This window comes from Poecile atricapillus, chromosome W (assembly GCF_030490865.1).
Source record: "Poecile atricapillus isolate bPoeAtr1 chromosome W, bPoeAtr1.hap1, whole genome shotgun sequence".
In the NCBI taxonomy this organism is placed as follows: Eukaryota; Metazoa; Chordata; class Aves; order Passeriformes; family Paridae; genus Poecile; species Poecile atricapillus.
The window spans coordinates 96146684-96161887 of record NC_081288.1 but is presented as its reverse complement, the minus strand read 5'-3'; the positions used below and the strand labels follow the sequence as shown (position 1 = coordinate 96161887).

Sequence of the window (15204 nt, the reverse complement as noted above, 5' to 3'; positions counted from 1 at the left end):
CCTCTTCCTGGCTAGAGGCAGGGCCCCTCTAGCACTGGTCATCCTCTCCTCCCTGGGCATACATGCTAGAGGTTCCTTCAAGGGGATCATCCTCTTTTCTGTAATATCTGGCAGTTTGGTCACGGGAGGTTGAGGCTACCTTCACTTTAGTGGAACCTTTCTGGTTAATGGTTCCCTCCCTGAGCTGACGCACTCATGCTGCCAGGGCAGAAGTGGGTTTCCCATCCCACTTTCCCATGTCTTCCCCATGGTCACGTAGAAAGAACCACAGCTCAGCTCGTGGGGTGTACCCTCTCTCTCTAGCTGGGGGACGCTGGGCTTGGAGTTTTGGGCTTGTGACCCGCACTGGTGCCATATGGGAACTGCTCTTCCTCATCTCTTCCCTCATTTCCCTCATGTCCTCTTTGAGTTCTTTAATCACAGCAGAAATCTGAGCCTGCTGCCGGCCATGGACCATACTGTCGAAATGTCTAAGCCTGGTGGCAACAGAACCCACCGTCTCTCGGCTATTATTGGCATTAATCATCACAATGAAAGTGGTGTATTCACGTGGCCCTAGATTTGCCAGACTCCACAACATCTGCCCAGTGCACCTGACTTTGTTGGGGTCATTATCATGCTGTCCACCCCTCCCAAAAAGGACCTCTAATATCGCCACTTCTCTCAGCTGTTGGATTCCTTCCTCAATGGTTTTTCAGTCCCTTCTATGATAGTGCTCTTCCATTCTCTCTCTATGGACAAACCTCTCTCTTACACTCATCAAAAGCCGCTCCCAGAGAGAAAGGGGCCCTTGCTCCCTGACGAATACCTGATTCACACCTGAGTCCTGGGTCAAGGGTCCCACATTCCTTGCCTCACCACCATCCAGCTGCACGCCTGTACCCATAAGGTCCCAGACCCGAAGTAACCAGGTGGTATAAGGCTCACACCCCCGCCTCACAATGTCTTTTTGCAAGTTACGGAGACTGTCATATGTCAGAGACTCAGTAATGATTTCAACTTCTGGCTCCCCTGTGGGTTGTGAGGGCCCTCCTTTCTTATCCTTATCAACAGGGTGCTGTGATTTCATCTTAGACTTCCTTGTTTCCACAGGGGCAACAGCTGCTGTCTGTGACTGCCCTTGTGGTTCAGCTGGAACCTGGACGGTTGTAATGTCTGTGGGTTCCACTGCTGCACCATCAGACTCTCCCTCTTCGAGGCAGGGGGACGGTTTCCCAGCAGCTGAGGAAATGCACTCTGTTAGCATCTCACACATCTCCTTCACCAGAACCCCCACCCACTCTGGGTGGTTCATTTCTGAGGTGGGCTGTGGGGCAGGGGCAGGCTCTGGAGCAGCACCCCCTGTCTCTGGGGTTGTGCCAGGTTCTGGAGCAGCACTCCCTGTCTCTGGGGCTGTGCCAGGTTCTGGAGTAGCATCCCCTGCCTCTTTCCCTTTGTCTCTGAAGGCTAAGTAGAACAGGCCTATCAGCAACACCAGCCACTGTATGATGTCATTAGCATTCAGAGAAGATTTTAACCATTCGAAAATTGGTGGGGTAGGCCCAAGGAACTGGGTGAAAGGTTGGGAGAAAATTTCCCCAGCTGTCTTTTTCTCCCAGTAGGTACCATTATTAAAGTAACCCGAAAACCATCCAGTTACTGTGTGATAGCTCTGAATCCATGAGCCTGCTGTCCAGAGGATGTTAAACATCCATGAATTCCTCACCTTATCAACCCACAAAACAAACTGGATAATAGCCACAGTAGCCTTAGTTGTAGGACCCATATTTAAGTAAGGTGTTGCTATATTTTATATATTAGTAAAGGCCTGTATGCACAAACCAGCCTTTGAACTAAGTCGTAATATTAAGGGCTAAAGTCCTTGAAACCTTCATGCAGAAGAGAGAGTAAAGCAAAACAATATCCCTGTGTGTAAGAGAAAAAATGTAAACTGTGTGTGTTAGCCAATAGTAGCTTGTTCTGCCTGCAGACCCTGTAGAACCCTATAAAAGTGTGCTAAAGATAGAAATAAACTGGCATTCACAATTACTTCTGTGAAGACTCGTGAAGAGCTGGCGGTCTCTCAATAGTAAGGTGCAGCAAATGGGAGAAATATAGCTGTGACCACATGGCCCACGAACCTGGGTAAGCTAAACAACATGGTTCTACCTAACAAGGTTTCTAAATCCAGCACACAAAAGTTAGGTTATTTAAGAACTGTTATTCCTTTTTTGCCCTTTTTCTCTCAGTGCCCCACCTTGGGCGCCAAAATCTGTCTTGGTTCCAGAAGACAGGTGTCTGTTAGGGAGAGCAGGAGCCTCCCTTGGGATGAAAGAATGTAGACCCCCCTCCCTCCGAATTATTATAATTTTGAAATCAAGGGGCCTTTAGGCAGAGATCTGGGGATAGGAATAACAGTTCTTTACTAGTATAACCAGGCAAACAAACAACAATAACTACAGCATTAACAAGAAAACAGAACCAGGGACCCCGTGACAGCTTTCTCGGCTGAGACGGGATGGAGGAGAGGCTTTGTTTTCACAAACCCCCTCGGGCGGGCAGTCCTGGTGCTCCTGCAGGGCTCCGAGGAACAGTCGGCTGGAACAGCAGGGATGAGCAGAGATCCTGGGCCGGTGGATGAGGTGTATCAGCAGCTCCGCGGCGGTGGCTGGCACTGCCACACGTCCCAACAGGACAGGGGGGTGCGAGGCCACCAACAAAGAGGGACGAAGGAGAAGAAGCAGGAGCTCCGTCTGGGTGATGGCGAAATTCCCTTCTCTCTACCACAGCAACTCCGTGCCCCAGAAAAAAAGAATGTCTTTCCCTGAAGCCAAAGAAAGCCCACCAAAAACTGTCCCCACCCTCCTTTCCTGCCCCCTTTCCCCCTGGGCCCGGCCACTCTTTGTCCTTTGTCGAGCACCCACTAAGTACCCACAGTTAGGTTGTCCCCACAACTAATGGGTAAAAATTCCACGGGCAAGCCAGAACAACAGGAAAAAAAAGGACACCTAACTCCCAACAGGCCCTTCTCTAGACCTGCTCTAACAGGTCTGTGTCTTTCCTGTTCTGATTAGCTTTACTACTTAGCATTTGCAAATCAATTAACACCTTAAAAATGTTCAATACAGGCATAGTTTTGTTCTATTATTGTGTAAAGCTCTTTGGGACTAACTGAAAGTATAAGAAATATAAAATGGTATTTAAATTATATATTACATGTTTATTATGGTGCAATTTTTTTCAAAATTTGTTTTATGAAAATCTAAAGTATTTACAATTTTTCTAAGATAAACTTATGTGCTGTAATTTACAGTCCAATGTACTAAGAATCCATACAAATTCAGATCTTTTAAAGCTTTGTTTACAAATTAATTTTCTTAGGAGGAAGCTAAAAAGGATAGTGCTGTATACAGAAGCAAGAACCAGATTGCTACATATGGTTTTCTTATCAGACAGACACATGTACTTTCTACATTGTTTTTAAATTTCTTTATGGAAAGTCTATATAAACTTGTATGGCTTCAAAATTGTAACTTGTACCCAATGCAAATATATGTATAATCACCTGTTTGAAAAGGGCTGAAACAGAACTGCTTTATTTAACTAAGAAATGAAAATAGTACTTGACTAAAACCAGTGATACAGTTTTGGGGTTTCATCAATAAAATATTGTCATGTTAAACATGGTTTGATTGCAAAGCAGATTACAATTAAGATTTCAGTAGAACAGCTGTACCATTTTATGAGTTAGAAATTTACCATTCAATAAGATTAGCAAGTTAAGAGCCAAATATACTCTTCCAATCAAATCTACAGTACAGTATATGCTTAATGCTAATAATGGAACTCTTATCTGCAAAAGTGTGTAGTATACATTAGAATTTATGTAGCCTCTACACAGCTTAATTTATTGTAAAGTTTCAGCAGTCCAATTCATTACTGGTTTTGCATGAATTAATTGAAGCAAGTTTTATTGTTTTAATAGAAAATTTGAAGTATACTGGTATTCAAAATGGTCATATAAAATTCTCACTTGTAGGTTATTGAATTATTTTGCCCTGATACTTTTGATTTCATCATTAAAAAAACCCCACTTGATAGTAAACATGCATTAAAGATTTTCTAAATTAGTAACTTGCTTTAAAATACATTACTTTTATGTCACTTCCCTGTGCTAAGGCTGTGGCAAGCAGATTAGATGCCAATACACATACTAAAGTTGGTGGATTTAGATAAAAAAATAAACGAATAGAAATGGCAGTACTTGTCATCCTGCTGCTATAAAATACCCTTCTAAAATGCTATTTCTCTCAAAGTACTATGTTTACTTTCACATCACAGAATCTTCAAAGCACTTAAATGCCAAAGGCTTGCAGTCCAAGTGAAAGGAAATGCTCTTTGCTTTTACCATCTTCTGTGATTTTTCAGGATTTTCATCTTTGGTGGCATTAAAGTTACTATCTCAAAGTTTCATAGTCCTGTATGACACATCTCCCTTTACTACAGCTGCATTTATTGCAACTATCCCATTAGGAAGTAAACCAGTATTTTAAACCTCTTTTTAAATAATCTCCAGTTTTGCAAATCTGCTTTCTAAATCCCAGTGAAAGGAATTTTTATAAAGTTGTATGTATTATACAAACACTGTGCTTTCTCAACTAAGAGCCAAAATATGAAAAAAGAATTGAGTCACGTGAATAACAAAGTGGATAGGCACAGTTGTTTTTTTAAAGGCACAAATGTTATGCAATTCATATAAAAATAAAATAAATCTACAGCATTGATTCAAACAATCACAGCACCCATAAAATTTCCTAACTGCAGAAGTAAATCCCCTCTGTCTTTTGCAACTTTGTAACACACTGCACTTTGGAAAAAAAACCCTATATAATAATATACGATACACAGGCAGTAAGTTACTTTTTTTTTTATACTTCTCTAACTCAGCTGGTTTTATGGCCTGAGTAGATGGAAGAACTATGTGAGACTGCCTCTGCTTTCTTTTCAAACTGGCAGTTGAAGAATTTGAAAAATTAATATTTCTTATGGAAAGCTGAAATATTTCTTACTTGCTTTCCCATTTTTTAGGCTAAATGTTTACAGTATAACATATAATTTCATACTTTCATTACAACTATTGATTATTATTTTGACTTCAACTATAAATTTATTAATGATCATTTACAGACAATGTTAATTTCAGTGCTATTATAAAGTAATAAAAAGTTTGCAAAATTACTTTTAAAAGTGCATTTTCTGTTCTGATGATTAAACCTCAGAGTAGATCAACATTTTTAAAAAAATTAATGCATGTTAAAATAGTGTTTGAAAAGTAGAGAGGGCAGAGCAAACTTCTTGTACTCCTTTGATGCAATGACTTCCACATGTTAATCAGCAGTCTGCCATATACCGTCCTGAAAAATAAAGGTAGGATTTTTGCAATCAGTAGATAAAACAGATTTTTCAGTATTTTTCTGTAAGCAATTTGACTAATTATGGAAACAAAAAAAGTAAAATAGTTTTCAGCCACATTTTTGAGGAAAAGTAATTATTTATGTATCACTTATTAGTTTCATAATTGCTATAATTTCTAAAGGTCCCCTGCCCCTCTGCCACTACTGTCTGCCCGCAGCAGCCAGGGAGACAGGGGAGTTAGATTAGCTTGCCAAAGAAGATCCTAAAAACGAGCTCTTTCCCTTAGCTGAGATGGCAGTTACAACTTTATTTCTTGGGATCCTTCGGGGTGAGATGGCAGGAGGGAAAGAGGAAGAGGTATCGATAAGCAATCCTTTTTCAAGACAGGGGAAAGGGGTGTGGGGAATTTACACAACCAATAAGGGGAACTGGGGAGAACAAGATAAGGGAAAGCAACTTACAACTCTACATTTTCGGGAGTACATTTTTTGGGTCATACCATTTTTCCTAACTGCATTACAACACATAATGTATAATTTAGCACTATATATCATATTAATTTGAATAGGTAAGCATATTGGTGTCTTACCAGAGGCAAATCTCTTCTTAAGGAGGGAAAGTCGATAGCCAGTGCCTACTAGCTCTACATCTATTCCTGAAAGGGTGCTTCCTTCACTAATGAATTGTACTGCAAGCGTTGCTGGTTTACTGGGTCCTTCTGAAAGTTCAAATTTTGCTCTGAGACATCCAGAACCTATAAAAATAACAAAACTGAAAGGCTGGTTGTTTTTCAAGACTAAGGTGATCTCCCAGAATTTTTAGCAGTAAGGAGCAGAACTAACATGGTGATCTTTAAGAGCTATTCCTAGTGGCAGTCCTACATAGATTTTCAGAAGAGATGAGAGTACAACTTTTTTTTTCCATTACTCTGTTTAAGACTGACTAGTGAATAATTTAGAGGAAAGCAATACACATTTCTACAACATTATACTCATAGAAGAATGTGTATATCAGACAGCCTGGTAGTCTCTTATTACATGAAATACCTGATTGTTCCCTATACTCATCATTTATGCTTCCTGGTTTATCTTGAATGTAGAACTTTTATTTATCAGATTTTAAAATACATTAGAATATTTAAATGCTGTCATGAATTGCCTGGATGAATGCACATGAACAAAACAATTGGAAGAAATGCAGCTGAACGGTAATTTAGCAAAAGGAAAGCAATTTTTATTTTTCTAATAAATGCAAGGTTTGATTAAATACATTTCCCAAAAACCAGTTGCATTTTCATAGACCATGGCAAAATTCACTTCAGTGCCATTATAAAGTAGTAATAGTTCAAAATTACTTTAAGTACACCTCTGTAGTCAATGCAAGACATAAACCCCCCCAACATCGTTGGTCTCCTTTTCTAGTTTTTAAACAAGATTTTTCTTGTTCTTGCAAAATATGCTAGGAAAAAAAGAGATTTAAACAATGAATTAAAGGAATAGCACAAGTCTAGTATTTTTATTTATTTAAAACAACTAGTCAGTAGGAACTGCTAAGGAGGAAAGCTAGTAACTGAAATGTTACTAGGGTAAAAGCAGGAATTGATGAATTAAATTGTTCTATGCAATGGTTTGTTCTTGGCTTAAAGTCCATTTCTTCAATAGGTCTGTCACAATTTGGATAAATTGGAACTTCTTTCCACTGTAAGTATGGAAACTCATATATTCAAGTGTTTCAAAAAAACATTGCATCTGCAATGGCTGCAAGGGCTGTGACAACAACTGGACTTCAGGGAAAAGCAGCTGGGCAGAGGACAACTATTGGTTCCTTACAAAATGTTATATAAATTACCACTCTGAGCACATGTACATAGATGTTTTTTCCTGGACTTGTACATGGTCAAAACAAAAAATAATAAAAATGTTGGTGAAGAATTGTCTATAGTTGAGTCTATCTCAGTGCAGGACTGTGGGGGACAGTGAGCCAGCCAACAATGCACCTGTCCTTCCTTGGAGGGAAGAAAGCATTTAGGATGCAGTTTGCCACTCTCCTTAGGGGAGAAACCTTAGCTGCCCACCTTCGCAGGCGTGATGAAGCAAAAAGCCACCTGTCCAGCATCCTTTTCAATTCATGTGAATTCTGTGTTTCTTATTGGTTGTTCCCTTTAACACGCCCTGACCTGCAGGAGATAAAAGGTCAGATTTCTGTAATCCCACTAGCATTCGTACAGAGATTTCTTGGGGCAGACAGCTGAATTAAAGCCTCCAAAGAGATCAGATATGAAGCTCCATCTCTCTTTCTTCCATGTTCTTGAGAGCCGAATTTCACTCAGCCTTTTTAAAGGCTAAAGCTGAATTCACTATAGCAGCTGAGAGTTGTGGGGTCTCAGCACACCACCACCACCCCAGCTGGCTATACAGGACTTTTGGATTTTTTTTTCTTTTCCCCAGATCTTCCACTTAGCTCTTTCTACTTTATCTCAATTGTTAGCATATGGAAAATCAGAACACAGATATTAAATGCATTTCCTTTTCAATAACTGCTCATTTCCAACTAGCACTGATGTAATTATTTCCTTGCCCAGTCTAAACTGTTTTAGTGGCACTAGCTGCTTTCAAGGGGCTTCACTATTTTGCTTTTTATAATTAGTTAATACTTTTACATCTCACTGTTAATGGAATCTGTCAGGAAGAATTTCATTGAGAAGAAGGTGAACTGATAAACAAGATATGTCAAGTGTAAACAGGCATGAAGACAGAGACTAAAAAGATTACCTTTTTGCTGTTATCATTTGTCTGTACAAGAAAACAAAAGAGTTCAACTTGCCTCCATTCTCAGACTTCTCTGAAATGCTAAATATTTTCCAATAAGCTTTCATCTGATCTGCATTCCTGTAAGGCAATGGAAGGTTAGTTATAAGCATCGATTTTTCGAATTTTAATTATTTATATTATTTTCCCAGATTTACACTGGTACCTTACAGATCATGCGCCTATAACCCTCATCTCTCAATGGAGGTTTATAAAAATATTTCATCATTTTAAGGTGAGTTTGTGGAAAGCTATACAAAGCAAAAAGAAAAACAGAAGGGTGTACCTGCATTACTCCTGAGCTTGCAGCAGAGCTCAGACATACATAGAATGTTTTTATATAGTTAACAATGTTCTATGCCCAGGTTATGGCTCCACAACTCAAAACCCTCTGTGGTCTCAAAAGGTAAGGGCAGACCAAAAATGCTGGAAGCAGACTGAAAGCTGGGTCTTTATGCTTCACGATGATGATATGAGGGGAAGCATTATTGTTTCTTCTCCCTTATGTGAGACTCCTGGCTGTGTGAATTTTATTCCATTTCCATTCTAGTAAAACAAGTTGACAGAAGTGACTCAGGGTTTAAGTTAATTTCTGATGCTGTAAAGGGGAAGAACAGCAAAGGGAACCAAGAACCATAGTCTCTAAGTTGACAGGGCATTTAAACTCTTTCAGCACTTTGCAGCTGTTCCATCAAAGGAAAGTCAACAAAGCTGTGAGCAGCATGATGATAGGTTTGAAACTGTCTTTGGCATTGGTGTAGCAGGAATGAAATGCTCACATAGGTAGTATAGATGGTAGTGGTTACTAGCAGGAGGTCGAATCAGAAAACATTTATTCTTAAAATAACCCAAAACTCTACCGCCCAACCCACTAGACCAAGCATATAGTAAGAGACACATACTAGAGCTGCCTGGAATGTGACTGTATTTTTTGGTCAGCTTTCAAGGCTCAAAATTCTAGCCTTGGGTAGTTGCCTAGGTAAAAGAGAGAATGGGGTTCAAGTCCCTTACTCTGATGAATCTGAAATGAAATTGTCACAAAGTTTTGAGTCTTTCTAGGTAACACTAAGTGTTCTGAGTGGACATTCCTGCCTTCACTCAGGTTTCATTACTGAGGGGTTTGTTGAAGAAGCCTGAGCAGGGAGGGGGGGAGACTCCTTCACCAAAAGTTCTAGTCAAGTTGGGGAGGCAAGATACTGAGCCTGCCCTTGCTCAGAATAAACATAAGGTGATTTAGTTAAAAGTATTGCTCCCTTGAAATACCAAGTCAAGAAAGATTCAGTCTTGGCAGGATTTTTTCCACTTAAAATGATATTGTATTACCACTTTGTTCAATTAACACATTTAAATGTATTGTCTCCAGAAACATCAGAACCTTTCTGATAAATACACCAGGCTTATTTTATTTCTGAACCTTGCTTTATAAGGTAAACAGAACTATAAGTAATAAGGTTAACAAAGCCTGACTTCCCAAAACTTGGTATTCTTTTCCCTCTTAACCTTCATGTTGAAATGACCCTCTTGTTCATCTTGAAAATAAACAGTCCAGGAATTACATTACAGCTGGGTAAGTACCTATGTGCTGCCAAACCATAGGCACAGTGACTGAATTCTGCTCACCTTTTGCTCCAAGTATGTCACATTGCCCAGCCCTGCTATCCTCTGCTGTTTTCACAAACTCATAGAAACAATTATCTGAGATGTCTCACTTTTAATTTCTGCTGTAAATGTTCTGCAGGCTTAGAAGGTGGGCCCAGGTAGGTGTGAATCATATAATAATCAGCATGACACTTGAACTGAGAGACAGTGCTACCTGGCTCACGAAGAGCTCCTCGGCTACTGAAGTTTGTTTTAAAAATTATTTCAATTATAAGCCAATTTTTAAGCTAGAACTATCAAGAAATATTTTTAAGAACTGTATTTCTTCTACTCTCTATATAACCTATATATCTTGATATGTTTAATACATACACACACATATATATATGTTTTTTAGACATTAAGATATTTTTGTTTCAAATCATGTTATTTAAAATATCTATCCTGTCTATTGGCAAAAAGAAAGCAAACATTGGAAATTTCAGAAATGCTTGTATTCAGAAATGTTTGTATTATTACACAGTTGGAATGGGTGCATATAATCTCATTTTAGTCTATGCGAATTGGCTGTACATTATCTGTTTTGGACCAGAAAATGTCCTAAACATCTGATACCATGCATTTTATCAAGAGGAAACAAATTATCTGTTTCTTCTGGTGACATTTTTCAGGATGACACTAATGAATACTTTGAAACTAATTTGAAATCATACAAAGAAAAACATTAATATTACCATTTTGCAGGTGGAAGTGATTGCATGTGTTTTACTCCTCCATCTACTGGTACCACAACCTGCACATTAGACAGCATACTAGGCACATTCATAGACTCTGGATTATATTTATAATCCACTCTCACATCAGTAGTGCTAGCATTACATTTCCAGTAAGCTGCAAGATTCAAGGGAGTGGACTGGATGCCATTTGAAGACACCTGTAAAAGAATAAACCATTGAAAAGGTCTTAATTAAAATATTCGTATTTTCAGCAGAATTAGGGAAAAATGGTAATGAGTATAACTAAATCCTGACAAATGATTAACAGAACAATTTACCTCTGTGCCCTTAATCTTAGAATTCTGAAGATTGTTGTAGCCTAAAGTAATACCTGTTGGTTTTTTAAAAAAATATTTAAATAATTTTAAAAATGTTTAAACTCCCTCTGGCCCACAAGGCTTCTTTCTGTTCTGGCTTTCATAAGTCAAAACAGTTCTTTTTTTAGTTTTCAACTGAATGACACTGACCATCATCCTCTGGGCCTGGCTGTTCAGCCAGTTTTCAATCCCCCTTGCTGTCTGTTAATCTAGCCCACACTTCATCAGTTTCTCTATGAGGATGAGTGCCAAAAGCCTTCCTATGGATGCTGAAAGCAGGCAAGGAGCACAGTGCCTGTGTGAAACTAAGTCTCACTCTGGCCTGGGAAATCATAAGGAGGAATCCAAACAGTCTTTGGTGAAGGACAACAATCTTTGCAGGTGTTGCTTGGATCCTTGTTGTTTCCTTGCAAGCAACAGTCAAGGAGTGTATTTTCTAATTGTCCAATAATAGTGATGTGTTGGTTTAATGACCAATGAGAGTTTTACCTCTTGGACCTTCTCGGACCTATCTATAAAAGAAGATATGGAATAATAAAACTTGCTCTCTTGTGAAACTCATCTAGAGAGTCTATGTCGTACTGCTTCGCCGCTCCTAATATAGTGCGACACCTTCCTGAAGTCTAGGTAGACAATATCTACTGCTCTCCTCTCATTTACCAGGCCAGTCATTTCATCACAGTCAGTTATCAGATTGGTCAAGCATGACTTTCCCTTGGTGAAGCCATGTTGACTACTCCTGATGACCTTCTTGTCCTTCATGTGCCTCTAAGTGGTTTCCAGGATGAGTTGTTCCATTACATTGTGAGAGGTGAGAACATTATGCATCCCCATATATTACAATTGATTAGTTACAACATTCAAAAATTATGCAATTACAAAATCAAAATAGAATACAATTACAAACTCAAACCCCGACCAAACCCCCTAAATTCAAGAAAAACTTAACTTCGTTAACAAATAGTTAAAGTGTTTGAAGCTTACACACATGAATTGGATCAAAATGTGAGCAAGCTGAAACAGGTCGTGAATGAACAGGGAATGTCATGAAAGCATAACATGAATTCACTCAGCCTTGGCAGAGCCCAGGCACTGAAAACAGTGATGTACTCAGAACTGGCCTAGATGAGAGATGACAATTCATCTGCATGCAAACAGGCAAAGAACAACTCTTATAATTTCTGTATAGGCCAGAGTTCCTTAAAAAATTCTCTAAGAGACAGTCCGAAGTTTCCCTCATCTGCCTCACAACCGTCACAAGAACAGGGACTAAGACCCTGAAGACCCCAAGGGACTTTGTAAAGGGGTTCTGGACTGGTTGAGGTGGATGCTTGCCAAGTGATTGCTTGCAGGTGTGCTTGCCGTGCTGCCACGGTACACTGCCTTTGTTCCTGCTGGTGAGCAGGGACTTGTAAGGAGTGGCCTGTTCTGTACCTTACACCTGCTTCCCAAAGCAACGGGTCTTATCACAATGGCCTGTGAATCTCCCCACCTCTTGGCCAACTGCCCCTCGCTTTGAAACAGACTATAAAAGTGACTTCTAAGTTACTTTCTTTGAGAGAGATCTCCCCACAGAAGACACCAGTGACCCTATTTTGTCCATTGGTAGCTATAATCCCCCCCTTTTTTCTCTCTTTACTTTGCCTCTTTATCACTCTTTCTCTCTCTCTCTCTCCCTTTCTCTCCCTCTCATCTATTGCATAACCCATGTTGTTGGCACTAAAATAAAGGTGCATTAATTGCTGTTGTGATTTAAACTGAAATCCCTTTGTGTCCTTTTTGCACCCGGAGATCAAACGAACCTATCACGACTCCCACTTGTGTTAGCGGATCGTGACAAATTCCAAAGGGAAAAAAGTATTTACCTGATACTTTAAAACATCCACATTATAATAGGATGCAGATGGATTGTGCTCTGATAATTTCTTGAGGTAGACAGTTATGGCTTGCATGTTCATCCAAAAATCCTTAGTACTAGAGTCACTTTGTGACTGATCTCTACAAAGAAAAATAAAGGTAGGAATCAAAAATCAACAGAGTTTTATTATTTCTTATGTCTAAAAATTAAGACTATATCTTTCCTCTTCTTCACTGTTCCAAGCAAGAATTTGTTCTAATGCTTTATAACACATCTTCCTAAATATTAAGACAAATTAACTGTTTCTTGTAGATCAAAAAACTTCTCCTTCCAGGTTGTTGAGCAGTGACTTTCCTGCACTGATGATCTGCTTCACAAGATAGAGTGAATGCCAAATTTGGATTTTACATTAAATAAAAAACAATTTTACTACAGTCAGGTGACATGAGACTGTGTGGGAGGTGGGAATGAAAGTGGTGTTTGAAGAGGAATGTTATCCAACTTGGAATAAATCCTAGAATCATAATTAGCTTTTGTTAGGACAGCTTCACTAATGTATTGAATTAAAATTTGTGCTGTATGTTACCACACTTTCACATATTTATAGAATGTAAGCTTTCAAAATATTTTCAGTTAAAAGTTTCTCAGATACTTATAGCTACATTTAATCTTAGAAACAATTTATTATATAATTTCTATATGTAGTTAAGAGTGCACATGACTACGGAAGCAAAATCCTGGTTGGGAACTACTGGAGCATGAAAAGGTGTTTTGAAACTCAAGAATATTTGCAGTTCTGGTGGCATCAGGTTTATTTTTGAAAAAGGATGAAGCTTTTAAGAAAACTGATTCAGAAGCAAAATTCAAATCACTTAAGAAACAGAGCTCCACAGATCATCTGTGGACACATAAAGGAACTGCACCTGATGCCTTGGAGTGGCTACCTAGAAGAGAGGCTAGAGAGAGTTAGAGAATAAAGTAGGTATTTATTAAAGGCTTTCAATAGATACACCTTGGGCAGTGCAAAAGCTTCACAGAGACTACACACAAGATGGATGACAGTCACAAGTTTTTTGGGGAGATATAAGTTTGGTCTATTTGCATATCAGAGATTAATTGTCCAAGTATAGCTTCAGGTAATGAAGTCACATTCCCCCAGTTTGCTCCCCCTCAATTCACTTTTGTTTATACTTTTTGGGGCCTGAGGCAGATAGTGTCCTTGGTTCTCAGGCCTGGAAGGATTGTTTTGTTTGACCAAAATGTGAAGAGAGCTTACTAACACTTTATATGAAGTTCAGAGTTATATACTAATGCAGTACAGGATCTGAAAAATATAAAAGCTAAAACTTAAGGCATCACACCAATCCCCAAGGAGGCATGCAGAAAGTGCATGCAGAATGAAAGCTGAAAAGAAGCACCTGGAACAAAGTAAATATGACTGCAATGGGTTGAATGTGCCAGAACAGTGATTTACATACCAGTAGCTTGTCAAATTTACTTAGAATTTGGTTCTCAATACAATGTTGTAATTCGTGCAATTTCCATTTTCAGTAAAATATATAAACACTTATAACAGAGGCCTTCCAAAATGTAAACAAATTAAATCAGTAGCAAAATCCTTCTGTTTTCTCTTTCAGAATTTCTGATTTCTCCACAAATCAGTCACATTAAAAAGTTTCATCTCTATAAATACTAAGCAAATTATAGTCATTGCAGTATATGAAATGTCAAATTATTACCATATAGGTTTAATTTCATAAATATCCAGTACATGCATCCTTTCTAATTAGAGGTGAAGTGTTACAGTACTCAGACAAGGATACTAGACATTTTCACTTTTTTCCAAAATATAATTTTTCAGTATAATTCTGTCAGATACAGCTCTCCTAACATTTCAGTTATAAACTGTCATGTTAAAGAATGACAAATTTAATTTTGTATTAATTATTCCTTACATTAAGTATGAATTATTACAATAAAATCAATACAAAAGAATGGATACATGTGGTTTGATTGTTTCAAATAATTTTTCCAATAAATGAAATGGAAAGTGCTCAGCTGAAACAGATATCTGCTTTTTTTTTTTTTAAGATGTCCAAACAATTACTTTATTATTCTACTCAACCAGCAGCTTTTCTTCTTAAGAATTCTCCTAATCATGCTGCTATACACTTGAGAGTCATAGTTTTGTAATGGATCTGATCTACCATGGAAATGATACACCTTAAAACATATGCTAATAACTGACAAATGAAACCATTGTTATTATTGTCTAAAGCAACCCATATGACAATGTCCTATTTTTGAAATTTTTTCTCTGTAGTTATATTAGTTATATTGTTCATATAGTTTAGAAAAATAGTTTTTGTTTTGTTGTTTTTAAATTGTTTATTAAACCATTTTATTTATGAAATGTGTAAAAACACAGCTAAAATTATAAGCGATTTTTTTGT

At 38.3% G+C, this 15204-nt stretch overlaps 1 protein-coding gene across 1 annotated transcript in view; it reads right to left on the bottom strand.

The window, feature by feature from the left end:
* Positions 1–3215: 3215 nt before the first annotated feature.
* Positions 3216–15204, bottom strand: part of LOC131591634 (F-BAR domain only protein 2-like) — a 354200-nt gene continuing 342211 nt past the window's right edge. The window contains exons 21-25 of the mRNA XM_058862533.1: positions 12759–12891; positions 10535–10734; positions 8218–8282; positions 5984–6148; positions 3216–5393 (exon numbers count right to left, since the gene is read on the bottom strand). Of these exons, the coding sequence (XP_058718516.1) occupies positions 5371–5393; positions 5984–6148; positions 8218–8282; positions 10535–10734; positions 12759–12891 (586 nt within the window). The 3' untranslated portion in view covers positions 3216–5370. The remainder of the gene's footprint in view (positions 5394–5983; positions 6149–8217; positions 8283–10534; positions 10735–12758; positions 12892–15204) is intronic.